At 38.1% G+C, this 13,744-nt stretch overlaps 2 protein-coding genes, 2 non-coding genes and 1 pseudogene across 5 annotated transcripts; 2 read left to right on the top strand and 3 right to left on the bottom strand.

Moving 5' to 3' along the window:
* Nucleotides 1-1,770: 1,770 nt before the first annotated feature.
* Nucleotides 1,771-2,295, top strand: LOC106432767 (U3 small nucleolar RNA-associated protein 25-like). The gene is made up of 2 exons (XM_013873609.1): nucleotides 1,771-2,047; nucleotides 2,168-2,295. Exons 1-2 carry the CDS (start codon nucleotides 1,771-1,773, stop codon nucleotides 2,293-2,295), a joined length of 405 nt encoding a protein of 134 aa, XP_013729063.1.
* A 4,397-nt stretch (nucleotides 2,296-6,692) lies between these two features.
* Nucleotides 6,693-8,594, top strand: LOC106432799. Of its 2 annotated transcripts, none has more exons than XM_013873646.3 (4): nucleotides 6,693-6,972; nucleotides 7,280-7,773; nucleotides 7,845-7,939; nucleotides 8,335-8,594. In XM_013873646.3, the coding sequence occupies exons 1-3, from the start codon at nucleotides 6,876-6,878 to the stop codon at nucleotides 7,932-7,934; spliced, it is 681 nt and encodes a 226-aa protein (XP_013729100.1). In that variant the 5' UTR covers nucleotides 6,693-6,875; the 3' UTR covers nucleotides 7,935-7,939; nucleotides 8,335-8,594. The 2 variants fall into 2 exon arrangements, with proteins under 2 accessions (XP_013729100.1, XP_013729101.1); XM_013873647.3 differs by having other exon boundaries at nucleotides 6,703-6,972; nucleotides 8,312-8,594.
* A 1,353-nt stretch (nucleotides 8,595-9,947) lies between these two features.
* On the bottom strand, nucleotides 9,948-12,170 carry LOC106432768 (annotated as a pseudogene).
* Nucleotides 12,171-12,669: 499 nt separating this feature from the next.
* On the bottom strand, nucleotides 12,670-12,754 carry LOC125586753. The gene has a single exon (XR_007323288.1). It is a non-coding gene; the product is annotated as a small nucleolar RNA Z195/SNORD33/SNORD32 family (small nucleolar RNA).
* Nucleotides 12,755-12,818: 64 nt separating this feature from the next.
* Nucleotides 12,819-12,908, bottom strand: LOC125586793. The gene has a single exon (XR_007323321.1). It is a non-coding gene; the product is annotated as a small nucleolar RNA U31b (small nucleolar RNA).
* Between the last annotated feature and the right edge of the window lie 836 nt (nucleotides 12,909-13,744).

The raw sequence follows: 13,744 nt of genomic DNA, 5'->3' as shown, positions 1-13,744 counted from the left end.
AGGTTTTAGATAATTTCCTTTTTCCTATACTTTGTAATCCTTATATAAGGAACCTCTATTGATTCATTAATAACACACAGAAACAATTCCACATTCTTTTACAACACGTTATCAGCACGATCGTCTCTAGATCCCTGAGACAAATCGAAACCTCTAAACCTAAAAGCTAAAACCGGCGACCACAACCCAAAAACCCAAAACCCTAATCTTGTTCTTAATTCATTCAAGAACTCAATTGATCCCTCTTGAATCCTAGAAGTTCTCAGATCACGTTCCAGCCTCAGAAGAACCGTCCAGCTCGCGATCCACACCCGAGACGCGATCGACCCGAGACGACCCGATCCCCGCGCAGCTCGCAGCCGAGACACGTCCAGCCCGCGATCGTCCCATCCGCGACCTGTGTGCATCCGATCGTCCTCTCTCTCTCTCTAAAGGTGGTCCGGTTCTAAATCCCCTACAAAGCAAAGGTATAACTTAATCTGAGAACCTAGATTGATAAGAAACCCTAATCCATAAATATGGAAACTTTGATCTTGATCAAAACCCTAAAAACCTACAAAGATCAAAATCGGCAATCTCTTAAACTAGAAAGATAGAAATCGATTCCATTAGAACTTGAATTGATTGTTCCTGATTTGATTTTAAGAAAACCCTAATTTAGGAATCGAAACCCTAAACCCTAAAGAGTTGAATTCGATTTTTATTGATTGAATGTTTGATGTTTGAGGTTTTAGGATTGTTAGATTGATTGAAGTAATTTGATCTAGAACTTGAATCCTAAAGGCCTTGAAACCTTTAATTAAACCGGCAGCCTTAGTTTTAAAGTTAAAACCCTAAATTCATAAATCTAATTGCTAAGGTTGTTTGCATACATATGAATTCGAATTGGATTGCATTCACATTGATTAATGAAATCGACCAGCATGTAGAAAACATATGAATTCGAATCTGATTGAATTAAAACTTACCTGGCCGTGTGACATTAATCTCCCTGGTACATGTAGAATCAAATGTTAGGATTGTTCGCACCATGGTCAATTTAGAATTACATGTCCGATCCTATTGATTGTCCACATAGCCGTGCGGCTTGTTTGTCCGCTCCATGGTCGATTAGATTGATTGTTTTTCATAGATTCGTAAGACAAGTTTGTGGCCGAGCTTGTTATACCATGCGGCCACATGATCACATTGTGAACCTAAATTGAAATGATAAATGTGATACAGATGTCAAAAATCTCAAATAGAGACTACGCAGCCCTTAATCTCTCCGGAGATAACTACTTGCAGTGGGCGCTAGATACAAAGATCAACTTAAGGTCAAAAGGTCTTGGTGATACAATCATCAAGGACAACAATGAGACCGATAAGAATCGGTACAGGGCTATAAGTATTATACGTCATCACCTCATTGAAGGTCTAAAGGATCAGTACATTACGATGGAAAATCCACTAGAGCTTTGGGATGCTTTACAGCATAGATATGATCACCAGAAAACGGTGTTACTCCCAAAAGCTAGAAATGACTGGAAGAATCTAAGATTCATGGATTATAAGTCAGTGTATGAGTACAATTCGGTCTTATTTAAGACTGTCTCGATGCTGAGACTTTGTGGTGAAGTAGTAACCGAAGAAGAGTTACTTGAGAAAACATTCTCTACGTTTCATTCCTCAAACATAATCCTGCAGCAGCAGTACCGAATGAAAGGCTTCGCCACATACACTGATCTGATCTCGTGCCTGCTTCTGGCCGAGGCAAACAATGAGCTCCTGATGAAGAACAGTAAAGCTAGACCTGTCGGATCTGCCCCATTACCAGAGGCCAATGGAGTTGAAAAGAAAAATCCCAACGAGTGCAATTACATCCAGAATGATAAGAGATCACATGACAAAAGCCGTGGTGGATACAGGAACCGTGACAATTACTCGAACGGTCGAGATAGACACTTGGCCGGCCGGAAAGGAAACCACAATAACCGTGGCCGTGGTTCCAATCCCGGCCGTGGCCGTGGTTCCAATCCCGGCCGTGGCCGAGGTGGATATGGACAAGGTCGAGGCGGCATATCCAAACCGTCTTACTCGACCAAATCCGTTTGTCACAGATGTGGGATGAGCAACCATTGGGCCAAGATTTGTAGAACTCCTAAGCACTTATGTGAGCTCTACCAAGAGAGTCTTAAGGACAAGAACCCGGAGGCTCATATGGTCCATGATTCCGGTTATGAGGCTGATAAAGAATCTGATGTTGCAAATGACGACCTTATGGATTTTGAGACTTCTGATTGTCTCAAAGACTAAATTTTCGATGCGACTTGTTTTTACTGCTTTATGATTGTTTTATGATTGATTTGGTGTTTTTATTTTTGGTGTTCTGCAAACTTTAATAAAATGAAAAGTTTTGAAATCTCTGAGAAATGAAATCTTATTTATAGAAATGAATGACGAAATGAGCATACTCGTGGTGGATAGTGGCACAAGTCATACAATACTTAGAGATAAAAAATATTTCTTAAATCTCACAATGCAAAGTGCAAACGTACACACCATTGCAGGTGTAGCCGGCCTAATTGAAGGTCACGGCCAGGCTTATATATTGATGCCTAAGGGCACTCATCTAGAGATCAGAAATGCCTTGTATTCCCCAAGCTCTAAAAGGAGCCTATTGAGTTTCAAAGACATAAGATTGAACGGTTTCCATCTTGAAACATGGGAAGAAGGAAATAAAGAATTCCTTAACATAATTTCGATCACCAAGGCTATAAAAGGATCCTAGAAACCTTACCTGCAATGTCTACTGGCCTATACTATGCAAAGGTCAGTATGATCGAGGCTAATGCCTGCGACAATTTCACTCTATGGCATAACCGGCTTGGCCGTCCTGGTACTAACATGATGCGAAAGTTGATGATGAATTCACAAGGGCACACGTTCAAAGGAGTTGTCCCATACAATCTCACATGTGCAGCATGTGTATAAGGGAAACTCATAACTAGGCCATCACCAGCCAAAGTTAATAAAGAGATTATAAATTTTCTGGAAAGGATTCAGGGAGACATATGTGGACCAATACACCCACTTAGTGGGACGTTTCGGTATTTCATGGTCCTGATTGATGCATCGACCAGATGGTCGCATGTCTGTCTACTGTCCACACGAAATTTGGCATTTGCACGCCTGCTTGCTCAGATAATAAGACTGAGAGCACACTTTCCAGACTTTCCTTTAAAGACTATACGTCTAGACAATGCTGGTGAGTTTACGTCCCAGACGTTTAATGACTACTGTATGTCCATGGGGGTAAGTGTAGAACACTCTGTGGCACATGTACATACGCAGAACGTCTTGGCCGAATCGTTCATTAAACGTATCCAGCTGATAGCCAGACCATTGCTAATGCGTTCTCAGCTCCCGGTATCAGCGTGGGAACATGCCGTATTACATGCAACAGAACTAATTCGCATCAGGCCATCTATTGAGCATAAATATTCGCCATCCCAGTTACTCACGGGTCATGAGCCAGACGTGTCCCACATCAAAACATTTGGATGTGCCGTATACGTTCCAATTGCTCCACCACAGAGAACGAAAATGGGACCACAAAGGAGGATGGGAATATACGTAGGATATGACTCCCCGAGCATTATAAAGTATCTTGAGCCAACAACCGGTGATTTGTTTAAGGCCAGATACGCAGACTCACAGTTTGATGAGTCCACATATCCGACCTTAGGGGGAGATAACGGCCGGTTGAGCAAAGAATTGAGCAAAGAAATTGAATGGTCTCGACCATCAATATCTTGGCAAGATCCTCGGACTAAAGAATGTGATATGGAAGTCCAAAAGATTATACATCTTCAAAAGCTAGCTAATCAACTGCCAGATTCGTTTGCTGACCCAAATAGAGTGACAAAATCGTATATCCCGGCTTGTAATGCACCAATACGAATAGACGTCCAGAAGGGACAAGGTCAAGTGGCTACAGAGTCTAACCAACGTCTCAAACGTGGTAGACCTATTGGTTCCAAAGATAAACAGCCTCGGAAGTCCAAGAGAGGTGCTGGATCCGAGAGCATCAAGGAAACTGTCCAGAACATTGGTGGACCGGCCGAGCCGACCCAGACGGTTGAGCCAAGTGAGCCGGCCATACCAAATGATCCGACCGTTCCAAATAATGGGGTTCGGGACGCCGAACTTCATGGGACACAAGGGCCGGACAATCAAGAGATCTCTATAAATTATATAATGTCTGGAACGAAATGGAACAGAAATGATATCGACGTCAATGATATTTTTGCTTATAAAGTAGCACTTGAGATCATGGAAAAAGATGAGGATCTGGAACCCACGTCCATATATGAATGCATGCAAAGATCAGATTGGATCAAATGGAAAGAAGCTATAAACGTGGAGTTAGAATCATTAAAGAAAAGAGGCATTTTTGGCCCTATAACCGTGACACCTAGAGATGTCAAGTGGGATACAAATGAGTCTTTGTGAGAAAGAGAAATGAGAAAGGAAAAGTAGTGAGATACAAAGCACGGCTTGTAGCACAAGGATTCTCACAGAGACCAGGAATAGATTATGAGGAAACCTATTCTCCTGTGGTGGACACAACTACATTACGATACTTGATCAGTCTGGCCGTGAAAGAGAAGCTTGATCTGCGCCTAATGGATGTAGTAACTGCGTATCTGTACGGTCCACTGGATAATGAAATTCATATGAGAGTTCCAGTGGGTATTGAGCTCAAAGATAAGAAAGGTTCTCGAGAACAGCATTGCATTAAGCTGAATAAAGCCTTGTACGGTTTGAAACAATCAGGTCGAATGTGGTACAACAGATTATCAGAGTACCTAATGAAAGAAGGTTATAAGAACGATCCAATAAGCCCATGTATCTTTATAAAGAGATTTGACAGCAAGGGCTTTGTGATTATGTCTGTCTATGTGGACGACCTGAATGTGATTGGAACCCCTGGAGAGATTTTCCAAACTGTCGAATGTCTAAAGAAAGAATTCGAAATGAAAGACTTAGGAAAAACTAAGTTTTGTTTGGGACTGCAATTTGAGTATGTGGATAATGGAATCCTTGTGCATCAAAAGACATATACATAAAAGATACTCAAGCAGTTCAATATGGACAAGGCTCATTCCTTGTCGAGTCCTATGGTCGTGAGGTCCTTAGACCTTGAGAAGGATCCATTCGGACCAAGGAAGCCGGACGAGGTTATGCTCGGGCCGGAAATACCTTACCTATGTGCCATTGGAGCCTTAATGTATTTGGCTAGCCATACTAGACTGGACATTAGTTTTGCCGTGAGTTTACTGTCTAGATTCAGTTCATGTCCGACACTTAGGCACTGGAACGGAATAAAACATCTGTTTAGATATCTGCAAGGAACAACCGATCTCGGATTGTTCTATACCGATCGGCCAAGTGAGAAGATGGCCGGATATGCAGATGCTGGGTACTTATCTGACCCACACAATGCTAGATCTCAGACAGGTTACGTGTTCTACACGGTGGGGCTGCAGTAAGTTGGCGGTCCACAAAACAAACCTTAGTGGCAACATCATCTAATCATGCCGAGATCATAGCCATGTATGAAGCAAGCCGAGAGCTTGTGTGGTTGAGGAACATGACCGGCCATATCCTAAGGGAAAGTGGCTTAGCCGTGGGAAAAGAAAAGGAAGAACCAACGATCATCTATGAGGACAATGCAGCCTGTATAGCTCAACTCAAAGATGGATACGTTAAGGGAGATATAACAAAACACATCTTGCCTAAGTTCTTCTTCACCCACGACCTGCAGAAGGCTAAAGAAGTTGAAGTGGTTCAGGTTCGGTCCAGTGACAATTCGGCCGATCTGTTCACTAAGTCTCTGCCAACCTCAACGTTCAGGAAGCTGGTTCATCAGATAGGAATGCGCCAGTTGAAGGATCTTCAATGATGCCTTCATCAGGGGGAGTGTCATGTGTTGTACTCTTTTTCCTGTCTACGGTTTCTATTTTTTCCCACCTTGGGTTTTTGGTTTTCCTAGAGAGGTTTTAATGAGGCAACGTCGTGCATGATACAAACCTATGTGGTTATGGCATCCAAGGGGGAGTGTTATAAATCATTATGTGGATGGCCCATAACCATGACCAAGACAAGGCCAAACCGTGGCCCAAGAGGAGAGAGAGTCGGCGGCCAAGAGGAGAGAGAGACGGCCGACTTTAGATCTAGGAAGTTTCCATTTATCTGTTTTAGATCTTTTTCTATTTCATGTTGTATTAGGTTTTGAATAATTTTCTTTTTCCTATACTTTGTAATCCTTCTATAAGAAACTTCTATTGATTCATTAATAACACACAAAAACAATTCCCCATTCTTTTACAACAATTTCTTGCTCATGAAGAAGTTATTATAGATTTATATGTAGAGAAAATTGTAGTTACAAAAAAAAAGGTAGAGAAAATTGTTGAGAAAGTTATGGGCTTTGGCATGATTATCTTTACCGAAACAGACCAGTTATGATTATCCCATAAAAACCATCAACTTAAACCAAACCGAAGTCTGAAGAACCAAACCGAACCATTATTAATTCATGACGAAATTGTAGTAGATATGGAGCTGTATCGACACGTTTAATAATCCCATAAAAAGACATACGACGCCTTATCTCTTGACTTGACTGTTACTGCGACACTTGTATTTCCCCACACATACAGACAAAAAAGCTGAGCAACACAACTCAAGTCCACACACCACAAAGATCCAAACAAAGCAGAACCCCACTGCGGGGAAGGAAAGCTCGAGAGCCTTTGGAGTGAACGAACCAACACTTAACCCCTTCTTCGATTTCTTTCCGTCTGTTACTCGTTTACAATCCATTGATCATGCCTTCTGGTGCTAAGAAGAGAAAGGCCTTGAAGAAAAAGAAGGAGCAGGAAGCTTCTGGAGCCAGTCCAAGCAACAAAGGCTTCAATGGTCATGGTACTACTATCTGCTTCTTCTTCTCAATATATGAGATCTAACCTTCAAAAAAAAAAAGAAGATATGAGATCTTTTTATTAGTTTCGTTTAGAGATTTGATGTGTTATCTCTCTCTAATGGGGTTTTTCTGTTAGGTGAGTTTCTTGTTTTGTCTTTTTTTTATTTGACTAACTTTTGGTATTATAAAGTTGTTGAAGTAAATGGTACTTTGGTCCTAATCTATATAAGAAATCTCTTTTAGGGATCTTGTGGGGTATACGTAGCTTTTAGTACTTTCTTGGATCTTTATGTTTACTGAACATCTCAGGGTATGATGAACATGGAAGCCAAGATGAAGGAGAAAATGATGGCAACTTGAGCTCCCCTGGTTCTCAAGGAAATGGAGAATTATGGACAAGAGATTCATCACCTTCTCCCTTATCTGGTCTGAAGAAGGACACTGCTAAAGAGAAAACAGACGTTCCTCAGGGACAAGAAGCCAAAGGTGAAGACGTTACTGCACTTGGAAGAGGAACATGTCACGAGGAGAAGAACTGTGTGGACAAACCACCCAATAACTTTTCTGAAAATGTTACTCACAATACTGTTGAAGCAGCTACTAAAGAGGCTGGTGGTACTTTGGAAATTGCACCTGCTGATGATTCTGTCACAAAGGTTGTGATTACTAACAACAATGGGCCAGCTGAAATCTCGACAGATTTGGGTTCTGTCCAACTAGAAGAAGCAAAGGAGGGTAACATTCCAGGATCTGCTGCTGAAACAAGTAAAGAATCTCAAGTGCCAGAATCTTCTGAAGACAAGGTACCATCTCGTTTTCTTTCTTTCTTTAATTCTGTATTTGAGCTCATTTAATCTTCTGGACATATATGCAGAGTCTTCTCCCTTCTGGTCCACCAGTTACTCGAACCTCGTGGTTGAGTTGCTGCGGTTTGTTTGATGTGATGGCAGGTTCCGAAAGATAATACAGGTAAGCTTGAGTTTAAGAATCTTGGAAGCTTCAGTTGTTCTTTTATTAAAAAAAATGGCCATCCCTTAAAAGTTTCCTATCATCCTAACATCCAAGTATGCTAAGTAAGAGGGTTCATGGAGCTCTTGAGAGAATTTAATTAGTGCATGGCTCTTAAAAGGTATACTATAGTGCTGCTTAACAGTTTCAGTCTGTTGTTCTCTATCAGCTTCTGAAACCTTGCTCGCATTACCTACAGTTCCAAGGATTAGATTCATTTAGTATTTGTCCCAGTCTTATCCAGGCAACAAATCTTGATTTTCTTGCCATTGTGATTCATACAGTGTAGTCCATGCATTGTGTAAATTTATTCCTAATAATTTTGACTCATAGATATGTTTGTTGTGATGATGAAGAACATGAGGAGGAAATCATTCAGCAAAACAGTGGACATCTAAAGCTACATGGTCCGTAGATTATTTATGTACATTCAACCATTAATGTCTTTTCTTGATATATTAATGTGAGTGTTTTGAAAAATATACGAACAAGAACAAAAATTATCTTCTATTCATGTCAAGGAGTTTTGGATTCATGATGAGATGTGAACATAGTTCTGTTTTTCTTTTGTGTAATATATATCGTCTTTTATGTAATAATAAGAAGTTTTTGTTTACTTACTAAAACTTTTTTATTGAAATAAGAGATGCAGATATAACTTAGAAAGAATTTTATAGAACTTAATTATATAAACCAAATGAAAACAAATCTAAATGTTCATCTCTGATAAGCAAAAATCAACAACAAAATCTCACATATGCTAAAATTGATTCTCTCCTTTCGGTAAGAGCACAAGTAAGATGAACCATAATCTCGTTCAAAATTTCATGATGCACGAACTTAGCGGTCGAGACATATTGCACATTGCCAATGGGTTGCAATCGGAGAGGTATGAGGTGTAAAATCTTTGAATGAAGGCTAATCATATTTCTACATAATGAGGATCTTAGAGAAAGTAAAAATAGAGTATTTTCTGTTTCAGGTTGACATGTTCCCTTATATAAGTCTTCTTATTGGATCTTCTCTTGAGATGTAATTTACATTGAATTTAAGGTAAACAATTGCATTGTGTTCTTTAATTTTTTAAAATTTCACACTATTTAACAATCAATTGTACATGGAACCTGAATCTTGATCATAAGCATAATTATCGAAGAGTAATTTTCTTAAGCATAACTTAAGAATCTCAAGTTTCTTTATCCAATTTTAATTATGCATTAGAAATTTTTGTGTGAACACATGCATTATCACTTACTTACGTAAAAGGTAACAAAAATGGGAGTCGTTGAAAATCCACCAATTTGTAAGTTACAATGATCTAAATTATGCTGAAAATGATTTGGCAAACCTAAAAAACAATATATTTAGCGGTTTGGATGGTAAAAAGAAATCGATGCTTCTGTTCTATGTAATCGATGCTGATTTGAAGTAATTTGAATATCAGAGATACATAATCATGAAAAACATTCCGATAATCTGTTTGTTTTGAACAAGTCAAGATGATGATGATGAGTGATGCAGAGAAAGCATAAAAAATGGTTTAATTCTCGTATAATTTTATCCAGATCGAACAAGAACAATCCAAACCAAAAGGATGCTCATATGTTAAATATACGGTTTAGGAATGTTCCACTTGAGGAATGTATGCATAAGATTCATCCAAGCGAGGAGCAGCAAGTTGGCCATAAAGGCTTGACAGTGCACCTGAGTGGTTAGATTCAGAGGAACGTGTTTATGGAAAGGTCTGCACCAGAGGATTCTCAGCGGACCAAGAGAAGTGGAAGACTATTGTTGAATGATGAACAAAAAATCGTAGTGGTAAAACTTTGATAAATAAATATATAAATGTAGCTTAACAAAACTGTCGGAATAAAAAATAAGATGAGTATGAAACTGTCTGCGAAGAAACTAGTTTTAGTGTCCACAGGAGTTGGTTTACTTTTTGTTTTCCTCTTGGTACCTGTACAAAGCAAACAATTAATAACTCAGAGATGAGATGTTTCAAATGTTGGTTGGTACCTTTACTTATCTCAAGAAAAAAATGTTTCAAAATGTTCCAGAAAGTAGCTCTGGAAGGCTTGGGATCATTGTCAAGGTCCATCTCCTCGTTGTCGCTGTCACTTTCTCCTGCAGCTCCTCCCGATGCGTTTCCATTAGAACCTTCTATAATTTCTTCTAAGTCCCACAACTTCATCACGAGTAACACCACAAAAAAAGTAAATCAGGGATCCATTTGTGTAACTATTTACTACTGACAGAGATACCTTGAGCATACTGTCATGAGCTGTGCTACCAAGAAACTTGTTATCATGCGAGAGAGCTACAAGAGAGATTCCACACCAAAAAAGTTAGAAACTCATTCTAGACAAAAGCTAACAAAGATCAGCAAATATACCGCGAGATCTTCAATAGGGAACTCGTGAGACCCAATTGGCTGTATGATTCTGTTGGGTAGTATTCCAACGAGGCTGTAGAAAAAAAATGCAAATAAACTTTGATTGAATGAATGAAGTGAACATAAACAACAAAGAGCCTCTCTCTATGGAAGAAGAGTTCTTCTTTCTATTACCTGATTATTCCATTATCACATCCAGTGATAACTCTATCCTCATCAAGCTACATCATTAATCCGCAAGACTTCCATTAGTCAATAGTCCACGAATGTTATAGTAACCACATGCTTAACAAGAAAAAAAAAACAAATTTCATCTCACCTCTAAAAGGACATCAACTGAATTTGGAGATAGATCAACAAAACGATCACTACAGATAGCGAAAAAGACACATTAATAATGCCTAAAGCCATTAACATAGTCAGTGTTGAAGATATATGGCATACCTACAATCTTTGAAAAATCCCCATGAATACAAGGATACCATTTTGAGTTCCACAGATAACTTTACGGCCATTCTGAAAATCAATCAGGTAAGAGGAAACAATAACAAACATTAGATAAGTATCCAAGAGCTTGAGATGATTTTTACCTTCATAATAACAACAGAAAGAAGTTCGTCTTCAGAAAACTCAGACTGAGATTGGACTTTGCCTGTTCTGAGATTACATACAGATAGTGTCCCATCTCCACTAAACACAATCAAAAGATTCCAGCAATAGAATACATAAGTGAAAGATCAAAAAAGAAACTAGATTCACTGAATCAAGATGACTACAAAAAAAAATCCAAACCTCGTGGACATTAAACTCGTGAGAGTACATAATTTCACTAGAGAATATAAATAATTTCACTGATACCAATTTGTAAACTGTATTATATAGCTTTAAATTTCTCAATAATGATTAAAGACGAAAGAGAAGTATAACTGCACAGACCTTAACACAGCCTTGATCATCCCCTGAAGCGATTGTTGTCTCGGTAACGGTTATCAAAGTATTAACAGCATCCCTACAAGACCAATGTGAATAATATATTCAGTCACTAAATAATTACCAGAAAGTGTATCAATTTTTCAATAACGGAGGAATATAATTTACTCGTGAGCATGCTCAAGATGTGCAACGCTAGCACCAGTCTCCACATCGGTAGCTAGAATAGAGCAATCAGCTGAAGCTGTGACGATTCCTAAATCCCATAAAAAAGCAGTGCAAGTGGGAGAAGAAATACAAGGCTAAGATTACGATGTAAGTAGAACAAGATATTGGTGAATCTCCGATGATTGAGAACAGTTGATCAGTAGTGTTCTTATCGAGACCAGCTAATGACTTGTTCAACAGATGAGGGCACATGTTTTATGAATGAATCTAGCAAGTAGATATGACAACATGTTAAAGTCAGGAGGAACGAGTACATGCTTTTAAGAAGACAAGTAGAGGAGAACAAAAGTTTACACACCTGAACTGGCAAGTGCAAAAGTAATGTCAACAGACTTTGTTATCAGTCCTTGATCTAAAGTTGCCAAATAACTTGTAGCACAAGCATGAAAGTATAATCGAAAAGCTGAAGAAGCTTCTGTGAATAATGATTAAATAAAGAGATGATTATCATTCTGTAGAATGAAGAAATAGATGATAAATTTTCTTTTCTTTTTAATAAAGAACAATGAGTAATACAATTCAGTCATCAAGATACATGTGCGATAAAACTAACTTTACTAGGGCTTCTCCTCTGTAGACGAAAACACCAAACTGCTTTAAGAAGCCAAGACAATCTTCATAGGGTTTTTCAGCTTCCATGATCAATTTAGTACATCAATCTCAAACTCGAGACTCCTTTCTTCATAACTCTGCAGAAAGAGAAAGCAGACCATTGTTTCCTTCGTCTTTCAAGACTTTAACTAAAAGAGTTTAGCCGTGTTTACTTGAAAACATCTACTTATTGCCGTCCAGGGACATATCTTCTCTGAATAGATTTTCTTTTTGGGACTATTGTAATAGAGTCTCTTGTTCTTGGGACTTCCGCTTTTGTCAGGGTTCTTATGATATCAAGAAGGCACACCAAAATTAAAACTTAGGAAAAAACAAAACAACAAACAGATACATACATAAGTGGGAAGATATAAACAGGGGTACAGTAACAGAAAGCTTATTTGGAGAAAGCAATCAGTGTCGCAAAACCTGTTTTATTATTCAATCTACGCCTTGAATTACGAAATGTCCAACTACTTTTTATAAACTTTGGACATCAGATACCAAAGGCATTCATCAATACAACACAAAACAAACATTGGTAAAGAAGAGGTCAGATGGTAGTGCATGTCTTTGGTTCAACACTATTGTTCAGAACTAATAGACGTTGGATAATTATCCTCATTCCTCTTCTTCTAAGATACAAAAACCAAATCTTGGTACTTTGAAACTATTGGATCAAGAAAACTATCGATGAAATCAGATACTGAAAAGTCAATCACCATGTTGCATCCATCGTAATGAATGCAAATAAGACTGGGGCGACAATTACATATCATCACTTTCCACCAACCACCATCAAGAACATTAAAAAATAACATAGCAACAGAATAACAAGACACAAGAAGACCATTGAGACATAACTAGAGAAGACATAACTGACGACGAGTGTTGATTGGTTTTGAAGACAATTCTCGCCGTTATATATATATATATAGCCAGGTCACACAAAACTACTCAAGTCTAGGGTTTCACAAAGACAAACACAGCGACTTTACATTTTAACATGGGCCTTTGTCGAATTTGTGTTCTTAGTTGCTGATAAGGCCCATGTTCCTTAATCTTCTTACTTTAGCAGTGAGGTTTGTTTAACAGCGTATATAGTAATGTGCCTTCTAGATAAATATTAATGAAAAGGTAACATTAAACTATTTTAAATATTGGATATGGTAATAAATATTGAGTATTTGTAATATTCATCCCCCAAAGAAACTGCAATTGCTTTGTTACTGAAAACTTTATATGAATAGAGACTAGAGCAATCTTAGATTTATATATTTGTTCATATATATTTATGGAATTAAATATGAAGATTTTTAATACTTAAAATTCAAACTTAAATTAAAAAATCCTCCAAATTACAATACACTTTTGTAATTAATTAGTTACACAGGAAAAACAACTTTATGCTAAATTAAGAACAAAACGAAATGCTAATTATATATGAATATATTAGAGTAATCTTAGAGTTATAGATTTGCATTTTTATATATATGGAATATAATATTAAGATTTTTAATAGAAAACAAAATTAAACAAACATTTTTTTAGTAAAAAATCTCAAAATATAATCAGCTATTTCTGTTGTGACACATAAGAAAAAAAATATGCTAAATAAAGGA

Source organism: Brassica napus, chromosome C4 (genome assembly GCF_020379485.1).
Source record: "Brassica napus cultivar Da-Ae chromosome C4, Da-Ae, whole genome shotgun sequence".
Classification (NCBI taxonomy): domain Eukaryota; kingdom Viridiplantae; phylum Streptophyta; class Magnoliopsida; order Brassicales; family Brassicaceae; genus Brassica; species Brassica napus.
The sequence above is the reverse complement of the archived record's forward strand: the minus strand, read 5'-3'. Positions and strand labels throughout refer to the sequence as shown.